The following is a 22,871-nucleotide window of genomic DNA, read 5'->3' as shown; positions in this document are numbered from 1 at the left end:
AATAACATGATCAATAGTGTCAAATGCTGCATTCAGATCAAGCAGGACAAGCAGCAAGATGTCGTCCTGATCAGGGTCAACAGCAGGTCATTAACCACTTTAACCATGATGAGGTCTAAATTCCGATTGATATACTTCATGAATATTGTTGCTGTCTAGGTACGTGCTCAGCTGCTGGGCTACGACTTTTTCAAAAATTATCGATATAAACGTAAGGTTGGATAGTTATAGACTTTGTTTCTAAAATAACATGTTAATGATCATTTTCATCGAGAAATCTGCATGGAGAAGTCGTGTCTAATTTCATAAGGGGGGCTAATAATTTTGGCCTCAACTGTACAAGAGATTATTGATGTGACAATCAAGCAACAAATACATTTGAAGATCACATCTAACCATTTTACTGATGCAACTTGTTTTTCCTCATTAAGGTGTCAGATATTGCAAATTGTAAGAAAAACAAAATAATTGGTAAAGAGAAATAACACAGACAAGAATAGACAGCGGCTAAATTGTAGGGACGTGGGATCACAGGGCAATTATGGAAAGCATGTGGGAGGTGTGGACTAATCAAGGGCTCGACCATGTAACCACTAAATGAACCTGAACCACGCCCAGGTCCCACTCAATGCCTTGAGTCAGTTTACTTATATGCTGGACTTCATTAGGCAGTTTCAGACTGAACAGCATCCAGTGAAAGCTTTGTTCCTCAGTGCAACATGTAGTTCTGGTTAACACGATTTTGAGAAAGCGGTGCGACCTTCTTCACACACTGTGATCAATGTGTGATGTGATGCATTGTTGCACAACCAATTGAAATAAAGCATTAAAGCAACTCTGAAATCAAGATGGAGGAGGTTGATTACAGCAGTGATTATAAGTTGATTATATCGATTTAATTTAACTTCCTCAACTTCCTCACATTATTATGTGGTCTTGAATATTAAATATTTAAAATAGCAGTGTATTATAACACTGTTATAATACAATAGCATGTTATAACATGAGGCCTGAAATCCAATCTTGTTGTCACTCTTATTATATTGTCTTTATTAAATTGATCGGTAATAATAATGTTAATTCATATATTGAAGTGTGCTTGATAGCTGTACTAAACATCAAATACTATGTAGTATTTTAGGCAGACAGCTATATTGGTGATACATTATACTTATACATTATAAATGCAATACCACAGAGGTAGTTTTAGCCTACAAAATTTTGAGCACTCTAAATCCCTCACGTAATTCTCTAAACTACTCCTTTTTTGGTCATTCAGAAAGTTCTCCATCTCCTTAGAGGATCTCCGGTGGAGGTCCAACTTTCCATCTGTCGACCAGCACAAGGCATGCTCCCAGATCTGGACACAAGCTCTCTGGTGAGAACATACATCCACAAACACTGCATGTGAACAACATTTAGAAACTAGAGGACATATATACACATATTATTACAAAAAGGGATCCTTATGGATGTTGCAAACAGAGATTTGGGGCCAATTGCAGATTGACCATCACTGGAAATAGAATTAAAGGATACCAATTCCTAATCAGAGTGTGATTGCATAAGACCCTCAACCTAAATTCAGCCTTCAATCTAATCTTATCTAACCTGTTATCAATTAAAGAGACTCTGATTAACTCTAAATAAATTTCAGCTTTATTTTTACTCAGTTGTCTGCAACAGCAAAAGCCATGACTCAAAAATGTAATGCAAAGCCACACACAGTTGGATATACCATGGAACACAGTGACAGGAGTAATCATAAATTAGGGAAAATATGGAACAGTGAAGTTGCCAAAAACTGGACATTCCCCCTAAACTTGATGAAAACACAATATAAAAAATGGTTAGGGTGTCAAGAGATCTACAGCAACACTGACAGAGCTACAGGAACTGGTTCAAGTTAAAGCATTATGCTTTGTGGTTGCATTGGAATGCTTTTGCAAAGAAGAGTCGGCGATACAGCCAAGTCATCATGTGCCACATTAATAAACTCCTACCCAAGAAGACTACAGGCTGTAATTAAAGGTTATAGGTCAAAGATGGGAAAAGTTTAGAAATTGTTATTGTAGTCTCATTCAAATATTTCAAACTAAAGTGACCAAGCTGTAATTTAGAATTAATAGATTAATTTTGTTTAGAAATAACAGAATTTTTTATAAGCGTCTAGTAAGTTATAAACGTCCTTGTAATTTTATAATATATAATATATTTTTTATATTTCTTGAGCATCATTTTAAGCTAATATATAAAATAAAACCCTGAAACTAAATATTGAGACTAGGGAAAGATCACAAGTATTTGCATTTTGTGCTGGTGATTCTAACAAGGTTGTAAGAAGAGGTTCAACATGCAAAAAGAAGAAACAGGAGCAAGAAACAAAAATAGTGTGTAGGCAATTTATTTTAATTGCATTTAAACTTACTGCATTTAAACAATACTGTGCTTCTAGACATGCACAAATGAGCCCACAGCCAACAAAAGTATACATTAGTCTCACTCCAAATGGATTCTCTCTCTAATCTTTATGTACCAGAGTCCCTCAAATGCCCGAGAAATGAGGTCCAGATCACTAGATCTCAGGATGACCAACATCTCCCATGACTTCAGCCAGCTGCTTCTGCTAAAAGTGGAGGAGAAGAAACGGAAGATGCTGGAAAACATAGCAAAGTTGGAGAACACTGCAAAACTAGATAGTCAAGAGAAGGATGAGATGATGAATCTGGCCAGAGTGCGACCTCCAGAGTTTCAAGCTGGCAGTGACAGTGATCCATCTGCTGGCCCTTCATCCCCATCATCGCCTGAGTCCAGCAGTGAAGCTGGAGGTCATGAGCATGTTGAGGGGACAGAGTTGACTGAAGTCACCAGAGCTCCACAATCAGTTGTACCACAAGAGCCAGGAGAAAGCAACACAGACAACAATTGTGCCAGTCCGACATTAACCAGGTAACAACAAACATTTATAGGGGAATAAATGATTTGATTGCCTCAGAACCCAGACAGAATTCTGTCTCCCACAGAAACTGTGCTCAGGTCATGTGCAAATTTGACCCGTACAGTGCATCCATAAAGTATTCACAGTGCATCTCTTTTTCAACATTTTGTTATGTTATTCCCAAATGCATTAAATGCATTTTTTCTACACACAACACCCCATATGTTGCAAATTTATTATAAACTAGATAAACGTGAACTTCATGTTATGAAATTCAAGTTGGCTGAAATGTGTTTTTTGATGTGCAAAAATACAGAACAACACAACAATCAGTCCCAACTGCTTTATTGCTTGTAACTGCACAGTCTCACTGCACAGCCTCATTGCGAGTGTAATAAAGGTAAAAGTCTATTACCTTTCATGTAAAATATTAAAAAGTGGGTAAATGTTCCTGCACTGACAATAAAATAGATTCATGGATTAAAATAAAAAATAAGTGGAGGTAAATGTAAGTGCAAATAATGTTTAATGGTAAATGATAATAGTAAAGGGGTCTCCAATGTCAAAGTGAACTTTGAACTTGAATGCTGAATTTAAAGAAACATAGCATGTTTCATGTAATAATCACTCACTAACTGAGATGGGTTAAATGCAAAAAATAGTCAAAAGCCATGTATAGCCCCACCACAGTGCACACAACAAAAGGTGTCTTCTGAATTAAGACTATCAATCAGTGGTGGCTAAGCGGTTTTGGAAGCAGCCCCATAATCAGAATGTTGTCGGTTCGAATCCTGATCCATCAAGGTGCCACTGTGGTGCCACTGAGCAAAGCACTGTCCCCACACACTGCTCCCCAGGCACCTGTCATGGCCCACTGCTCACTAAGCTATGCTATGGAGCTCCGCTGAGCATGTTTTGAATAGTACCATTTTAGGCATATTTCATAGGTGAACTGTCGGTTGTGCTTTGGTCTGAAAGGAATCTGCACATATATAATCCGGCTCGTAAATCATCCAGAGGAAGACAAACTACCCTTCCGACTACGAGACCTACGGCGGGAACGGACGCAGCCACATTAGGGACTAACACAAGTCTTTTAAAGCTGAACTTCTGTCCGTGCTGCGAGTGGATTTGGTCGATGCCTTAAAAACCAAAGTTTGGGCATGAGGAGAGTGAGTTAGCCTCTATTAAATCGGACATACGAGCGGTCAGGTCCAAGCTGAAGGAATACAGGGAGACTATTACTACCGAGTTGTCTGGACATTAAAGTGAGCAATATGGAAGAAAGCCTCTCGTCATGCACTGACGATAATACACGTCTGCAGAAAGAAGTAGGTCGCCTTATATCACTGACTGAAATGTTGCAAAATAAGTGCGAAAATGCGGAGGCCAGATCCAGGAGGAACAACATCAGGATAATAGGAGTTCCTGAGGCTCAGATCTGCTCCACAACTTTCGTTTCGACACTACTTCAGCAAACTTTTGAGATGAAAGAAGCGCCACTGCTGGACAGGGCACACAGATCTCTTCTTCCAGTGCCCAGGCAAGGGGAATCCACCTCCCGTCTTCGTGGGCCGCTTCCACTACTACCAGGACTGTGCAAATATCCTGCGTCTTGCCAGAGAGAAGCATCGTATCAAGATAAATGACATGTCCATCTCGGTCTTCGGAATCTGAGCCAGAAATTGAGGCGGCATCAGTCCCAGAGTATGTGCAGGAGCTACGGCGACGAATGGAAGCAGTTCATCACCTAACTCGGAGTCATCAACAGGCCGCCAGCGGTCGGCAGAAACGTGCCAATGACATCCGGTGCCAGGGAATGCCCCTGGAGGAGGGGACATGAGTTTGGATGTACAAGCCCAAATGCAAAGAGGAGCTCTGCCCCAAATTGTGTGGGCAATGGCAGGGGACATATACAATCTTGAAGAAATTATCCGAGGTGGTGTACCGGGTGCGAACCGGACCTGGACAACGCACTGTTGTCGTATATTGCAATCGGTTGACGCCCGACCGGGCCAGAGAACTGGTTATCAACTCCGTACCAAGCACGCCAGCCCCTCCGGCAGCAGCGACACTGGAGACGGAAACGGGGTAGAAACACAGCCGGCAGGAGGCGGACTGAATTAACACTTTTTGGAATTATTACAGTTTGGACAATGGAGAAGGGTTCATTGTTTCAGTTAAGAAAAAAAAGGATGATGTTATTACTGTTGGGAGACTGATAAGATGGTTGCAGATGGTATAATGGGTCACTGGGACGGTTGACCTTTGAAGGGGGTCTATGTAACGTCGAGGAATTATGCGTGGTTCCCAGATTGCATTTATTCCATTTGGATGAGCTGTCTACTCCTTCTGACTCCTGGCGCTACAATATGTTAAACTGGGTGGTGAGTATATTGATCCATCAAGGGCAATTGAAATAATTCCAAGAAATGTAATAAATTGCTGAATATAACAATATATGACCGATTAGCATTTAGCAGTAGTGATTAACACATGGCAAGAGCACAAATTGGATATTGCTCCATACTGCTTGCATGTTTAATTCAATTCAAATGAACAGACAAAATAACAGCCATTCAAAAATGGCCCCATGTTATGTCAATGGGAAAAATATAATATTCAAAAAATTATAATGAGAAAGTGGAATGTCATATTGCTTATAAGGACATATCTACAAAATATAAACTTCCTGAATGTACGTAAAACTGTGGGATTAGTTGCAGTGAGAAAAAGTGGCAGAGAAAAAGAATAAGATCTTAAACTGGGGCGACACTTCATCTTTCAATGACCGTAAGCACACAGCCAAGATATCAAATGAGTGGCTTCAGGATAACTCTGTTAATGTCCTTGAGTGGCCCAGCCAGAGCCCAAACTTTAATCTCTGAAGAGATCTTAAAATGGCTGTTCACAGACGCTTCCCATCAAGCCTGATGGAGCTTGAGAGGTGCTGCAAAGACGAATGGTAGAAAATGGCCAAGGATAGGTGTGCCGAGCTTGTGGCAACATATTCAAAAAGACCTGAGGCTGTAATAGCTGCCAAAGGAGCATCGACAAAGTACTGAGCAAAATCCATGTATACATATGTATATTCAGTGATTTCTCAGTTTTTTGTTTTTTATAAATTTGCTAAAACATCAAGAATACTTTTTTCATGTTGTGATTATGGGGTGTTGTGTGTAGAATTCTGTCAAAAATTGAATTGAATTTATTTTGAAATATGGCAGTAACATAAGAAAATGTGGGAATAGTGATGCACTGTGAATACTTTCTGAATGCATTGTAGATTACAATTAATCAAACAATTAACAATCAATTACAGATATGCATGATCTAAACTCATTATTTATAAAAAGCAGTTCTGTCAGTACAATAAGTTTCCTCCATTACAACCTCTCCACCACTATGGGAAAGACCGGAGCTGATACAGCTGGAAACTTTCATAATGCGGTGGTGGATGATATAACAACTGGCCAACTGATGCATCTAAACATCGACATCTGCATTTCAGCATGCATAGGAGCGATCATTACAGTGATTTTTCTCTGCACTCTGGGGGTTTGAAAAGTGGGGTGGGATTCCGGGGTGGCCCAGAGTCAGAACCCAGGGACCTAGGTTTCTTCTCTCCACCTTGCAGCTGACTGTCCAGTACTCCTTGCGCCGCCAGATCAGCATACTGTGTCAGAATAGCATACCGGTAGAGAAAACATGCAGAAGTTGCTGGGCCTTCTTGGATTGTGTGTTGAAGCTCCAGGAGAGGTTGTCTATGCTGCTGACGATCACAACAGCAGATACAACGATGTTCAGTGAGGTGGGGACAGTCGGTTTCTTTCTGAAGTTGACAACCATCTCTTAGTCCTTGGTGACATTGAGAGTCAGGTTGTTGCTCCAGCACCAATCCACCAGATGTTTTATCTCCTCTCTGTAAGCAGACTCATCATTGTTGGTGATTATCACTACTGTTGTGTCATTTGCAAATTTGATGATGTGGTTCAAACTGTACTGTGCAGCACAGTTGTGTGTCAGCAGAGTGAACAGCAGTAGGCTGAGCACGCATCTCTGTGGGGAACCTGTGCTCAGTCTGAGGATCTTGGAGGTGTTATTTCCTTAATACACAGACTGGGGCCTGTCTGTTAGGAAGATCCAGCTGCCAGCTGCAGAGTGGAGAGCTTATTCACAGAATGTAAAACTTCCTCGGCAGCTTCTGAGGGATGACAGTATTCAATGCCGAGCTGAAGTCAATAAATAGCATTCTGGCTTAAGTGTTTTTTTGTTGAGGTGGGAGAGGGTTGTGGAGTGGTTCGTCAGCAGGCGAACTGAAGTGGGTCCAGATTCTGTGGAAGTTGGGTCTTCATGTGCTTCAGAATCAGCTTCTCAAAGCACTTTGTAATGATGGGTGTGAGTGCTATGGACCGGTAATCTCTGAGGCATGTTGACTTCTTTGGCATTAGAATTATTTTATACATATACCTGAGAGTGACAAATGAAGCAAAGCATAAAACCCAGGTAAGGCAAAAGACTTACCTAGATTTAGGAGTCCGATGAGATGCATTGAAGTGACAGTACATGGTTACTGCACAAAAATATTTTTTATTCACAGTCAAATTATATGTAATTTTGTTACCTTGCCATTTCAAGACTGTTCGAGTTATCAAAAACTTTTGCATCTTGTCTTTATAATTGCCAATTTTATAGCAATTCCAACAAGCCGTCTTGGATCCTTGTTTCATTTGCCTTGGATGGGTACGTTAAACAATCAATTTTATCTCACTTCTTGTTGTATGGATTTAATGGGTGTTATTGGGGAAAATGTTCATCCTAAGAAGATGTACATGGCCATTAAATTTGATGTTGATACATGAAAGTATGTGCAACTGCACATACGCTGCACATAGGGCACGCTTCAGAGGGCACAGTCAAGCCCCTGGTGTCAGGATTGACTGCAGCTGAGCTCAACACCGGTGGCCAATCCTGACAGCGCTTAAATGCCAGAGACTTCCGCCCCTTCGAAGTCTCCGGCATTTTCGTGAACTCATTCTGAACTTGACTTCCCTGAGTGAATGTCTTTATGTTTTTGAGTTCTGGCAATCGGCACACGCCTGCGGGCAAGTTTACGTTCTTTATTGTAGTTAAATTGTTTTCGGCCACCGCGCAGCTGTTTATTTGTATTTATTGTTTATTTGTTAATAAAACCCCGTTCCCAGCATGTCAGACCTCTGCGCTTCCTTCCCCCGTAAGTCCATAAGCGTGACACCTGGTGACTCCCAGGACCCATTATTTCTGGAGGCCCTTGTGGCCCTAATTCCTAATGACTGTGCAAACCTGGGCATTGGAAATGTCTCAAAAATGCCCTAAACCTGCAATAATAATAATAATTAGAGACCAAAATTCCAGAGGTCCAGGCGTTTTTCGTAGGAGCGCGGGCATAACCTCTTGAGCTGGTCTCAGCTGTGAACTGCTAACAAGGCGTGACCAAGATGCGTCACGTTAAATTTGGTGACGTTTGGAGCTTGTTTAAAAATTAGCATGTTAGCATTCTAATACTAGCATGCTAACATCAAAAAGCCTAACAGGGCGTGGCCCAGATGCATCACGGTAAATTTGGTGATGTTTGGAGCTTGTTTAAAAATTAGCATGTTAGCATGCTAATGCTAGCATACTAACATTAAATATGCTAACAGGAGCGTGGCCAAGATGAGTCATGTTAAATTTGGTGACATTTGGAGAATGTCGAAAACTTAGCATGTTAGCTCAAGGCGTAGCATGTTAGTGGCCGAAGGACCAGGCATCCCTAATAAAGTGGCCAAAGGACAGGGCGTCCCTAATGAAGTGGCCGAAAGACAGGGCGTCCCTAATAAAGTGACTGAAGGACTGGGCGTCCTTAAAAAGTGGCCGAAGGACAGGTCGTCCCTACTAAAGCGGCCAAGGGACCGGGGGTCTTAATAATGTGGCTGATTGGCATCCTAATGAAGCTGCTGGTTTAAGATTCCATTGAATTACAGTGCTGTGGCTGCTGCTGTATCAGTACCTCTTGTAGGGCCCCCTTTGCTGGCAATGACACAGTAGCAGTACCACTGAAAAGGGGCCCCATTTTACAAATGCTACCAATGCTAAAATTAGCATTCAATGCATTCTAATGGGCAAATGACCCTGTTTAAGCACTAATAGCTTGGCATTAATCACTTGGCAAGATCTACGAGACAACATCAAAAACTTCTTTGTATGTTAAACCATCTGGACGTCCAAAGAAGTCAAATTTTGGACTAGGATAATAAATTCGTTCCGAAAACACTTTTTGGGGAATTGCGTGCAGACCGTAAATCCGACCGAGCCAAGCCATATGTCAAACCGTGAGGAACGAAAAGCCATTTATATGAAAGTTGTGTGTGTGCGGTGAACCCTGTCATCGTAAATTCTAAGAAACCAAATTTTTTCACATTTTTAATAGTTTTGTCACAAATTGTGGGCGTCCCCTGGTCCCCAACGAAGCAACCAATATGTCATTTTGTGCAGAGGGGTTCGTTGTTTCTGTGCATTTCATGGTCTTAGCGTGGCAGCCACAAATGCAAGACATGGCCTTTTTTGCTTTTTTCCTTTTTTTCATGTTTTCCTGACAACTGTTGGGGGTAGCAACACATAAATATGCACAAATTCTGCAGTCCAGTTTGTTTCTATAGATTGCAACATATGTGTAGGAAGAGGCGTATGGATCTTTTAGGTCGTTTTTTTGTGCATATACAACAGTTATAATTGATGTTATTAATTTTTTTGGGGATCGATATCCAGACCTCTCGCTGTTTATAGGGAAACTCTCTTGTTTAAGTTGTATGTTGTCTTTTGGAAATCCCAGAGGCAGTGGTGGCCTAGCGGGTAAGGAAAGGACCCGTAATCAAAAGATTGCCAGTTTGAATTATGTATGTTGATGACACTCTAATCTGTGTGCAGTGACACAAAACATGATGCAAACAGCTCCACCTACTGCATGGTATCGAATGGCCTGGCTTTCCTGGCCACTGAAGATTACCTTGCCGTTGCCTCAGTCTCAAGCCCTGTTCAGCCCCCTGCCCATCCCTCCTCACCCACACTCCTTCCTCACACTCCGACTGAAGGCTGGCTGCAGCCACCTCAGGAAGTGGAGGATGAAGAGGATGAGGACCCAAGGAAGGTGAGAAATCAATGGTTACAGCTAACATTGAGTACGATGCATAGTGGTTACAGTGTATAATTAATTATTTGTTCCTCTGAACATTTTTAAAAAGTGGATTTCAAACTTAAATTTAGGTAACACGTTTATGTTATGTATAGTTTATAATAGACAGTTTATGTGAAAGAATGGCTTGTTCTGAGGAGCTCAGTACAACCATGTTAGGATGCCACCTGTACAATAACTCAATTGGCGAATTGACTACTGAATGTTGAACAGTAAGTATTATAACAAAGTAGAAGTAATTTTGGGAGTAATTCAGCCATATACTAGTAGGCAACGTAAAATATTAAAACGAGGAATAGAGTGTAGATATGAAAAATTTGTCATGCAATTTTATTACTCTCATTCTAGAGTTGCAGAATTTAGAATCGTCACTTCATTGAACATGCATGCAAATCATTGAAAAATTCAGCAAAAAATTCAGCAAATGTTTTTTTAGTTTCTGAATTAACTTCAACCAGTCTGGACTCTGCACTCCATCGTGTTCAGATGTAACTTTTCATACAGTTTATGCTTTTTTACACACCCTTTGATTTACATTAAAATATTTTTTACGTAACTTAAAATTCACAATGCATCTGCATTTCAGAATTCTACATGCAACACCCATATAATTAAAAAAATTAAATTGAGGTTTTGGCAAATTATAAAAATAAACTGAGAATGTACATGATCATCTTTGAGATGTTTCTGCATCTTTCTTGGAAAAAAATGGATTGGCCATGATTTGCCAAAATGCCTGGGGTTTGCCAAAAGGCATCTGAAGGACTAAGATCAAGAGAAATAAAATTCTCAAAGATTAAACTAAGGGTGATTGGCTAAAAGCAGAGGACACATTTCATGTGCTGTGTAGCAGTGTATCACAATGACAATCACTTTACAAAAAAAGGCCAATACCATCCCTACAGTGAAGCATGGTGGTGGCAACATCATACTGTGGGGATGGTTCACCTTTCAGCAGGATAACAACCAAGCCAAGATATCAAAGGAGTGGCTTCAGGACAACTCTGTGAATGTCATTGAGTGGCCCAGTCAGATTCAGAATTGAACATCTCCACAGAGAGTTTAAAATGGCTGTTCAGAGATGCTTCCCATCCAACCTGATGGAGATTGAGAATGCTGCAAAGAGGAAAGGGCAAAACTAGCCAAGGATAGGTGTGCCAAGCTTGTGGCATCATATTCAAAAAGAGGCTGTACTGCACCAAAGGTGCATTGAGTAAAGGCTTTGAATACATTTACGGAATTTATCAGACGCCCTTATCCAGAGCGACTTACAACCAGTAGTTACAGGGACAGTCTCCCTTGAGCAACTTAGGGTTAAGTGTCTTGCTCAGGGACACAATGGTAGTAAGCGGGATTTGAACCTGGGTCTTCTGGTTCATAGGCGAGTGTGTTACCCACCAGGCTACTACCACCCTTATACTTATGTACATGTGATTTTCTCAGTTTTTAATTTTTGAAACCTTATATAGAATTTTGGAATAAGGCTGTAACAAATATGAAAACTGTGAATACTTTCTAGATGCACTGTAAATATATGCTTTGTCTCCTTAACTCAGTTCTCTATTCTGACTGACAATACAGGCTAATATGAGTTGCAGATATATGTAATATATTATATAGTATACTGCATGCATTTTGTGTGCCTTTAGGATGTGCTGAAGGAATTTGAACTGAATGTTAGACTCACCAAGTCTTGGAGTGGCAGTTTTGGCTTCACCATCACTCGCAGCAGGATAGACGGCTGCTACTATGTCCAGGACATTGTGGACAACCCAGCCAAGGCCGATGGAAGGTTGAGAGCAGGTGATAGATTAATCATGGTATGTACATACAAACACATGGACACACACAGAATAATATATAAATATTGGAATGTTACCACAATGTCCAAACTGTAATTTCTTAAAAGCAGAAATAACAAAAGGTGAATGAAGAAAAGTGAGAAGTGAACCAGTTTTTATAACCCCACCCCAGATATACGTGCAATCAATATATGTATTAGCCCAACCCTGCTTATGCTGTGACCGGCTGGGACATAAAGCACGAGGGGGTCATCAAAATAATAAAACACAAACAGGATTTCACCTGCATACTTAAAAAAAGTAAAAGACATATAATACATTGCACGTGTAAACACATGAACACTGGTCTGTCTGCAGGTGAATGGATGCAATGTGACCTTGGTGTCAGATGACGTGGCTATGAGCATCCTGCGTTCGTCCTCAAAACACCTCAATATGGTTCTCGGACGTGCTGTACAGAACCTCATTGCTCCTCCCCCTCCAGAATGCCTGCCCGACATCATTCTGCACAAAACACCCAGTGGACAGCTTGGTGAGGGGAATGCTGGGTTGTTGGAATTGGGAAGATTTTGTGATACAGAACTGTGTATCTGTCACCATAGGGATCAAACTGACTGGGGGCATCGGCAGCAAGTGGCAGGGCATCTATGTGGTGGAGGTGGTGCCTAATTCCCCCGCAAGCGAAGAGGGCAGTATTCAACCAAATGACAAGATCCTATACATCTGCGGCAAGTGCACCATGGGAATGTCCCTGGAAGATGCCGTAAAGAGCTGTGAGAACACAACGCACAAAGTGAAGCTGAAGGCTCTGAGGTACAGCTGATGCAGTGCATGGATGAGGGTGCGCTGGAATATGCATTATAGCTTTGGACAATTTTGCCTTTTTTGTTGTTTCAGAGAAGACCAGCCTGTGACACCCAAGGCAAAATGGAATGGTATGTATTCACGTACATTGACTATTTGCCAGTATAAAATGTATTAACTTCTTTTGGATCTCAGAAGTGCAGATTGAATCTGTCCCTTGTATAGGGTAGTAAATTAATAGTCTGACATACCACATACCATAATAAATCTATAAAAAGAGGACATAATAAAGTGAGTTGTTTGTGAATGTGAGTTATAGGTGCTCAGAAGTCTGTGTAGTGAGTTCGGTTTGTAGCAGTTATGCTCTCAGCAGCAGCCAGTTAACATGATCATGATTATTGCTTATTCAGCCTAGCAATAGATACTGATTATACATCCACAGTGGTGTGAAAAAAGGGTTTGTCCCCTCACAAATGTTTCACTTTTTTCCAAGTTATAAAATTAAATGTTTCAGATCATCAAACAAATATAAATACAGGGAGTGCAGAATTATTAGGCAAGTTGTATTTTTGAGGAATAATTTTATTATTGAACAACCATGTTCTCAATGAACCCAAAAATTCATTAATATCAAAGCTGAATGTTTTTGGAAGTAGTTTTTAGTTTGTTTTTATTTTTAGCTATTTTAGGGGGATATCTGTGTGTGCAGGTGACTATTACTGTGCATAATTATTAGGCAACTTAACAAAAAACAAATATATACCCATTTCAATTATTTATTTTTACCAGTGAAACCAATATAACATCTCCACATTCACAAATATACATTTCTGACATTCAAAAACAAAACTGCTCACTAAGGGTGATGGGTGAAATGCAGAGGACACATTTAGGGAAAGTGTTGGCTTAGTGGGTAAGGAAGCGGACCCGTAATCAGAAGGTTGTGGGTTCACATCCTAGTGGTAGTAGCCTAATGGGCAACACACTCGCCTATGAACCAGAAGGCCCAGGTTCAAATCCCACTCACTACCATTGTGTCCCTGAGAAAGACACTTAAATTGCTCTGGATAATGGTGATTGGCCCATAAACTAAATAACTGGTTGGGCCAGAGAGTGGAGTGCAGGACATGGGAGATGGCATCCTCTGTTGACCTGTTGGGACAATAGGTGAACTGCAGGGGGTCAATGTTACTTGGTATGGATGAGGAGATGATGAGCTTGTTTAGTCTCTCATGGTCCCCACGTGTGCAAGGAACTCGTTGAAGATAGTGGTCACATATCAATTTGCATATCAGTGACGTCATCACGTAGTATCTGACAAGTGTCACGCACCATGTATTGTATTATATTAAAACATTACATCCAGATGCACAATAAATAGGTTCTTATTTACACATTACTTTGCGTGATGACGTCATACAAAATATATTAAGTATACAAAATAATTCATGTTTTCTCAAATTGACTGGCCATCTCAGCAAAAACATTATTTGAAATATGTCTGTTTAGCCATAACTATATTTTTGTATAAAAATATAGTTGACTATTTGTAAAAGTAATATAAACTCTGTTTGATAATATATATATTTTTTAAATATAACACTGACAACAAACAGTTACATCCTTTTAAACAATCACAGTGTACTTACTCTTTTTAACATTCTTTGATTTCCATTTCGATGATTCACAGATTAGAAAGGATATCATCTTCGTCTTCACTGTCCAGCTGCTTTGTCACTGAGCTGGTATCAGCAGAAGAGGATGGTGTAGCTTTAAAACTGTATGCTGCAGTGGTGCCAAACTGTTGTAGTATGTCATAGGGTAGCTTATGCTGGTAAAAGTTTAACCAGACAGCTTCAGTGCATACCGAACAAGGAGTATGGAATTAAGAGTGTGCAGTGACAGTCTGTTTCTGTTTCTAGTAACAGTCTGGGTGGAATAAGGCTGTAGTAGTAGCCTAGGGGTAACACACTCGCCTACGGATCAGAAGACCCAGGTTCAAATCCCACTTATTACCATTGTGTCCCTTAACCCTAAATAACCCTTAACCCAGGGGGACTGTCCCTGTAACTACTGATTGTAAGTCGCTCTGGATAAGGGCGTCTGATTAATGCTGTAAATGTAAATGTTTCTTAAATTTGACTTCACCACGCTCATTTGGATGAACAGCTGTTCAACCTCTACATTTGAGTGTGGCAGTGAAAGGGCAGCCAGTGCTGTTCTTCAAATGGTATTGACCAAGAAGCATCTGTGTAGTTATATACTTCACTCCAAAACAGTTGATTCCCAACTCATCAAATGTATGTTTCTCCATTGGGAAACTATTTTGTCAATTGTCTGGGGCTTGTACCCCAGTAGCTCAGCTACATTTATAATTTCAGTGTTGCTTTTATTGTGCTTCAGTGTTTCCTTAACACTGAATAGAGCCATGTAAGATTTCGAGATTGTCTGGGAGCCTTGCTTGCAGTTCCTTGCTTAGAGCAATGACATAATTGATGCATCGTCTTCAAATTACCTTTTCATCCTCTATGGCAAGACTGAGCTGGGACAGTGTACTTTCAAAAAGGTGACCAAGATATGGTGCTGGACTAAGATGACCATAAATGGCATCCTTTAGAACATCAATCTCTGCTGCAAACTGATAATAAGAGGTTAACCAGATTGTTCAAAAGCTTTTGGTGCGATGCATATGGAAGTTTATTGCTGCAACAGAATCTGAAGAGGCAGTGTCGTGGAAATTATTTCCATCACCGAGCGTCTGAGGAGCCACAATGAGAAACAGGTAAATGAATTTAGTCAGGCTTTATTTACATGTGCACATGTGAAGACTCGCTATAAGAATCTCCAAAGGTCTGAACACAGTGATGTGTATATAGTCAGTGAAGCACTGATGTTTATCTTTGTGTCTGTTGGTGCCAGTACAGAACACAATCTCACACATTCCTTCAGAGATAAGACTGTCAGACCCAAAGATTGACGAATCTGTTTCCCTGGCTCTGGATGAGAAACATTTAAGACACACTCTTCTTTCACATTAAACACTTTGCTTTCCAATTTCTCTCACAGCAGCTTTGCAAGCGATACCTAAATGGTCACATGCTAGCAGTGAACAATGTTCCACAATGGCCATTGCCATATTAGCTTCTGCACTTTTGCAGTTATCCACTTTCCTAACTAGCTGTGGTAATGTAGACTGCTTTGCAGGGTTATATGGTTTTGATTTATTTATATGCTTTGCTGTATATTTTTGCAAGCATATCTGATTTGCAGTATGCACGGTATGCTTGGCAGTCATCCCCAGGTACTGGCTTCAGCTATCCTTTAAATTCAGGTACAGACTCCCACTCCTTTCTGTATTTCTTGCCGACCAGCATTATAAGCAGTGGTCCGGGCATTCACTGCAGGGCAGATTGGTCTGTCATCCCATGGTTTCTGTTTCGGGAAGAGTGTGATGCTAATTTTTTGGGCATTTCATTACCAAGCATGCTAACTAAGATCATTGATACCTCCTCCTATCATTGATGTAATCTGCGCAGGCCCGCAATCGATGTCATTGAGTGCGTCCTGCAGCGTGGCAGACAATTCTAAAAATACGGTCAGACTCAGACTCTGGGGCAGAGGACATCTGGTCACCCTAACAAAATTTTAAAAAGTAGGAACCCATTGGGATGTTTGACAGCTCTCACCTTCTGATCTCACACCCTGCTTCTGCATTCTAGAACACTTCAACTTGTTACAGTCCAGCACAGCACAACATCTCAACCATAACCAAGACACTTTATCATTCTGATAGCGAACTTGCACTTAGCCTTACTTTGCACCTGGAGCACAACAATTCAATTGATTTCTCAAGACAACAGCCCGGTTTTGTTTTAGCAGCTGACAGTGAAATCACTGGGATAGGTAATGTCAACTGTTGTTGCCAGGTGCATGCATTCAGGAGACAGAGAGGTTTGGTTCTACAAGCAGCAAGAAAGAAGGGTCCACCTCAGTGTGATGATCAGCAGGATGATTCAAAGAAGTGCTGTGCCTTCAGAAAATACAAAAAATGTCTGAACCAGCCTGCTCAGATCAAGAAGAAACAAACAACAAACAAAGCTGAATTATTTAAAAATAATATAAACCTTACTTAAACTGTACTGTAATTAAAAGTATTTTCAAATTGCTTTGTTGCCATGTATTTGCAGATGGTTGCTATAATGCATATTAAAAATTTAAACATATCAAAACCCTGTAGACTGACAGTAAATATTTTTCTCTCTCACCCCAATACAGGTACATTGTGTTAGCGAGTGTGGCTGCCATGTGGCTCCATTTGAAAATAATTTAAATGCACACACCAAAAATGTGATTTGAATCTTGTTTGATTCCATCTTTATTCAAGATTCAATAGAGATTTATTGTCAGTACAACAGTATACACAGTATACCGTGTATTGAAATACTGTTTCACACAGACCTTAATCCATTGTGCAATCGTAAAAGAAAGATTGCAAAGTGGGCAGAATGTTAGGAGGTGCATGAGGCTGGAAGTGTATTGATTGTTGGGTTTAAAATGTTTTGGTGATGGCAGTGCATTGAGAGCTCTGACTGCTTGTGAGAAGAAGCTCTTGCAGTGTCTGGCAGTTACAGTTCTGGTGCTGCACAGCCATCTGCCAGATGGTAGGAAAGAGAACAGAGCATGTAAGGGGTGGTGAGTCCTTCACAATGTTGCGAGCTTGACAGATACAGTGTTTCTCGTAGAACTGAGAGTTGGGTGGAAGTGGAACCATGATGATGCACTCTGAGGTCTTCACTATTAGCTACAGGGCCTTCTGTTCAGCGACAGTCCAGTTCCCGTACTAGACAGTGATGTAGCAGCAGAGAACACTCTCAGTGGTCCCCCGGTAGAATATGGGGATTGTCTTTGGCTTAGATGATATAGATTATAGTGTTCACAGACCTAATTTTGTGAGAGAAGTGTAAAGATGGATTTATTCTTTCACACAACCTCCTCTTCGCTCATATCCACAGTTGAACTGTTCACATATAGTAATCAACAAAATGATTAGAACACCCGCTTTACATATATTGAACTTAAAAGGTCCTTTTCTTCCTTTTTCTTTTCTCTTCATGTCCAAAGGAAACAGCATGCTTAATACAACAGAGTCAGGAACAAAGTTCATTAATATGTACAGCAAATCAACCAAATAAATTTGGTAACAAAAATACAAATAACATAAATCAAACATAACAGGCACACATAAATCCTTCATAGTAATACATAAATTACTGGCAGTTACATGTAGTCTGCTCTGTAAAATGGGTTTTGCAGAGCTAAGCATACTGTACAAAGCTCAAGTACTCATGAAATATATCTGGATGTATATACTGTATGAAATTATTATTATAATATATAACAGTAACATTAAATTAGAATCATTACAAATGTGTATTTCACAACACAAGGGTACAAATATCTGTCCTCTTGTTTATTTGTGGCACAACTATATGTGAATATTTGTCTAAATACTTTGTATTAAATTATTAGTTTTAAAGAGACAATTTAAGAGAAATTCCTCTTCAGCCACACAATTTCACATCTACACCACACAGCAAATAAGAGTCCTTCAGGAGCTGCCACTAAACCCCTTATGTTGGGGGAAAGAAATTTTACATTACATTTACATTTATGGCATTTGGCAGATCTAAGTTTTATTTGCTGAATGATTTGAGCTTGTCCTCGATTGTTAATCTTTTTGTTTTACAGTATTCACTTTCTTTTTATTGTTTTGAAACTGCCTTGTTTTTTGTTTTAATGTCTTGTAAACACTTTATTTTCTTTCCTGGTGGTCTGATCAACCAACTTAAAAATCCCCCTTATGTGTCGTTTGGGCAGGTCAGTTGTTTGGTCTAAACCTCATTTATGTTTGTTATAGTGTTCTTTTCAGTTTACCTTTTTTGGTGGAGAACTTATCTTGCTTATGTTTCTTCTGTTAAAACAGCTGACTGGGTGATTTAACTGGGTGTGTCACCTTACACATGACTGTATATCACTTCTGCTGTAGAGATTCATGCCACAAGCATTATGGGTATGTCCTGTCTGCTGATGGGGTTGTAAAATGTTTGAAAAGAACTTTTCACGGACTGCTTGCCACTGATTCAGTTTGCATCATATAATCAAAATGAAGTATGGTGAACCTATACAATGTGTCTATTAAAAAACCTCTGCAGTTAAAGTTTATAAATAATTGTCATGTGCCCACGTAACCCTATCCAGTGTTCACCTGCCCCATACCTGCTGTTTCACATCTGTTGCAATGTCTTGTAACTGTCATGACTTCTATGTTTGTCTGTTTTTAGTTAGTACTTTTCTGTGTCTCTTTCTGATATCTAATGTCTAATTTCCTGATACAAGTCTGAATTTGTCTGTTTTGTTGTTATCAGACCTGTCTGCAGGACAATAAAATTAATCATTTGCACTCACCATCTTACATTACAAAATGTTCATAATCTATGTGTTTTTCACCATCAGGAATATGTGGTTGCAATTAAAAATGAATAAGAACAAATGAATGAAAACATTAAACTAACATTCATCTTTTGCTCCTTTTAATGCATTGTTTAAAGCTTGGGAGATTGATATTGTATTTGATATTGGCTGTAGAATTTCATCAGTTTTCAACAGGGCATTATCTATTATTATTCTACCAACCTTTACATGTAGCAAATATTAAGGCAAGAAAGATACTTCACTTAAAATCATATTTTAATACAATTTTGCCAAGAAAACTGGGCAAAATATTTCAACCACAGTTTATTCATCATTTATACCATCTGAGAGGATCTTCCTATTTGGACATTGCTGGCTCTGTAAAGAACATCTTAACTTTCTTTATCACCATTTCATTGTTGTGAATAAATGTTTTCTTTGCCTTATATAGGATGAAATGGTCCCAGACATTAGAGCAAGTGTGGTGTATTGCAGACATCCCAAGTCTCCCATATGTTCCAGGAGCTCCCTGATGCCCGTAAATTGAAAAAAATATCCTGGAAACTAGTGCAAGCAAATAAGAGCATGCACAAGAGACAGTAGGGTGTAATCGTGCACTTGACAGAAGCTCACAAACAATAGAATGAGACAGAGAGAACATGTGTATGTGTAGATTGCTTATTAGATTTCAGTGCAAGCTGCCTTTTATTTAACTTCTTAAGTACCAAAATTATGATGACTTTGAAAACTGCTAATTGTTATCAGTTCAGTGGAGCATCATGGCAAAAAAAAATCTAGAAAACACATTAGAACAACAATTTATTTTTGTATAGCCCAAAATGTCTCAATGGGCTTATCATTGGACTCTGGAGGTGCTTTATAGGATAAAGTAGGAAGGAAGAGAATTTTGTAGTCCATCCTAAATTTTATGCACTGCCAGTGCAGTGATTGTAGGGTCGGGTTCATGTGGTAGTATTTTCTGGTACTCTTCGGCATTCTCAAACTAGCTGGTGATTACTCCTGCACCTACTAGAACCTCCAGACACTATTTAGTAATCTAACCTTGATGTAATAAAGGTATGGATACTGACGCTACCGAACAACCGCTCTTTCCCCGACCATCCGACTGCTCTCTGACAATTCTCAAGCCTTCAGCCTTCATCTACAACTACACCATGGTAACCCAAGTCTCCACTTCATTACCGTGTTCCTGGGCTCCCGCCAAGGTGCTGAACTATGCCCCTCCTCGTTCTCCAGTGTGCTCCCACTCACAGCCCAATTCTCCTTCATCTACTGTCCCTTCTGCAATCCAAATGCTGCCACTCCACGCTCATCTGTACTGCTATTCATCCAAGTCCTGTTCCGTCTGCATGTGTGCCCAAGTCCCGAAGCATGATTGCTATCTTAATGATATTATCTACATGTGAATCGAGTGGGAGACCTGCCTCAATAAGGACACCTACAGTGGGTTCAGAAAGTATTCAGACCCCCTTAAATGTTTCACTCTATTATATTGCAGCTATTTGCTAAAATAATCAAATGATCAAATGATAAAAAGTTCATTTTTCCCTATTAATAAACACACAGCACCCCATATTGTAAAAAAAAAAAAAGAATTGTTGACACTTTTGCATATTTTTTACAAAGTAATATCATATGCTCATAGGTATTCAGACCCTTTGCTGTGACACTCATATATTTAACTCAGGTGCTGTCCACTTCTTCTGACCATCCTTGAGATGGTTCCACACCTTCGAGTGCAGCTGTGTTTGATTATACTGATTGGACTTGATTAGGAAAGCCACATATAAGACCGAACAGCTCAAAATGCATGTAAAAGCAAATGAGAATATTGAGGACAAAGGAACTGGCTAAAAAGCTAAGAGACAGAGTTGTGGCAAGGTACTGATCTGGCCATGGTTACAAAAAAAATCTGATGCACTTAAAGTTCCTCAGAGCACAGTGGCCTCCATAATCCTTAAATGCAAGATGTTTGGGATGATCAGAACCCTTCCTAGAGCTGGCCGTCCGGTAAACAGTCAGGAGATGGGAGAAAGTTGTAGAAAGTCAACAATCAATGCAGCCCTCCACCAGTCAGGGCTTTACGGCAGCCCGACAGAAGCGTCGCTTTAAAAAAAAAAAACAAAACAAAAAAAAAAAAACAGAAGGACTCAAAGATGGTGAGAATAGATATTCTCTGGTCTGATGAGACACACACAGACCATTCTGGCCTTAAATCTAAGCAGTATGAGTGGAGAAAACCAGGCACTGCTCATTACCTGTCTAACACAACTAAAATAATGAAGTGGCTTCACAACAACTCATGGCGCAGCCAGAGCCCTGACTTAAACCCAATTGGGCATCTCTGGAAAGACCTAAAAATGGCTGTCCACCAACATTACCATCCAAACCAGCCACAACTGGTGAGGATCTGCAGGAAGGAATAGCAGAGGATCCCCAAATACAGGTGTGAAAAACGTGTTGCTTATTTCCCTAATAGACTCATGGCTTTATTAGATCAAAAGAGTGTTTTTACTAAATAATGAGCAAAGGGTTTGAATACTAAGGACCATGTGATATTTCAGTTTTTCTTTCATAATAAATCTGCAAAAATGATAAATGTTTTTCCCTGTTAATATGGGGTGCTGTGTGTACATTTAATGACGAAAGAAATTCACTTAAATGATTTTAGAAAATGACTGCAATATAGTGAAGAGTAAAATTTAAGGGGGTCTGAATAATTTCTGTACCCACTGTAGATCCTTTAATTCTGCACTTGGTGAGATAGAAAGGCGGTCCAGAATGATGATTTAGTCAGACAGCTTAAGTGAGGCTGCATGAGGTCCAAGTACAAGAGCTCCTGTCTTATCAGGATTTAACAGTGTTGGCCCAGACAGGTAACACTTGATAACATTTCTAATAGTTCAGGATGTTAAGTGGGGACAGAGATAAATCATCATATACAGATTTAAAACATTATTAAAGTTCGCTCATTAGTAAGTTTCTCTGAACTATAACCACAACCCAAAAAATTGCCAATGCCTGTGATGCTGCCCCCACCACGATGCTGCCCTGGGCAACCGCCCATATTGCCCATAGCAAAATCCAGCACTGTGTACCACTTTCACCACATATTTCTGTACCAGTTCTACAATGCCACCATCTGCCGCTGTTTCTGTTTGTTCTCTCTGAGGCACTGAATCAAGTGCCAAGACCACCTCCAGAGTTTAATGAAGAGACCACCAGAGGGATCCTAGTCACTGGCAATGAGCTGCTGGTGATATGACTCAGCACGAAATGTACCACAGCCATCACCACCATAAGGATTAAAGCTTCAGGGATCTTCAAATGGACCCATAGCATTATAATGTACATGCATGTTAGACCATGCCAAAGGACTAAGACCTACTCTGCCCTTTTCTTTTTTCTTCCTTGGACAAATCATCACCGACCTTGCACTGACACCATTTGCAGGCTCACTCTACCCTGGAACTGGGTCCCTCGCTGTATTACTCCTTCCCAAGATTTCTTCCTTTCTTTCTGCTAGACTTTTTTTAAGTGTAGTTTTTGCTTGTTTGCAAAAGGGTCAAGTGTGGTGGGTGTCAACTGTAGGGCCTGTCAAAGCCTGTTGAGACATACTGTATGT

General features: G+C 40.1%; 1 protein-coding gene across 4 annotated transcripts in view; it reads left to right on the top strand.

The window, feature by feature from the left end:
- The window catches only part of LOC114774023 (tyrosine-protein phosphatase non-receptor type 13-like), a 65,725-nt gene extending 46,507 nt beyond the window's left edge, over positions 1 to 19,218 (top strand). For 2 of the 4 annotated variants that reach the window (XM_028966047.1, XM_028966049.1), the window contains exons 28-35: positions 1,280 to 1,378; positions 2,540 to 2,949; positions 9,884 to 10,103; positions 11,798 to 11,968; positions 12,308 to 12,482; positions 12,553 to 12,763; positions 12,848 to 12,885; positions 16,681 to 19,218. In XM_028966047.1, coding sequence (XP_028821880.1) covers positions 1,280 to 1,378; positions 2,540 to 2,949; positions 9,884 to 10,103; positions 11,798 to 11,968; positions 12,308 to 12,482; positions 12,553 to 12,763; positions 12,848 to 12,885; positions 16,681 to 16,751 — 1,395 coding nt within the window. In that variant the 3' untranslated portion in view covers positions 16,752 to 19,218. Of the gene's footprint in view, positions 1 to 1,279; positions 1,379 to 2,539; positions 2,950 to 9,883; positions 10,104 to 11,797; positions 11,969 to 12,307; positions 12,483 to 12,552; positions 12,764 to 12,847; positions 12,886 to 14,444 lie in introns of all 4 variants that reach the window. The other 2 variants (XM_028966050.1, XM_028966051.1) reach the window with 2 other exon arrangements.
- Positions 19,219 to 22,871: the final 3,653 nt, after the last annotated feature.

This window comes from Denticeps clupeoides, chromosome 2 (assembly GCF_900700375.1).
Source record: "Denticeps clupeoides chromosome 2, fDenClu1.1, whole genome shotgun sequence".
Lineage (NCBI taxonomy): Eukaryota > Metazoa > Chordata > Actinopteri > Clupeiformes > Denticipitidae > Denticeps > Denticeps clupeoides.
Note: the sequence above shows the minus strand (reverse complement) of the source record. Positions and strands in the feature narration are given on the sequence as shown.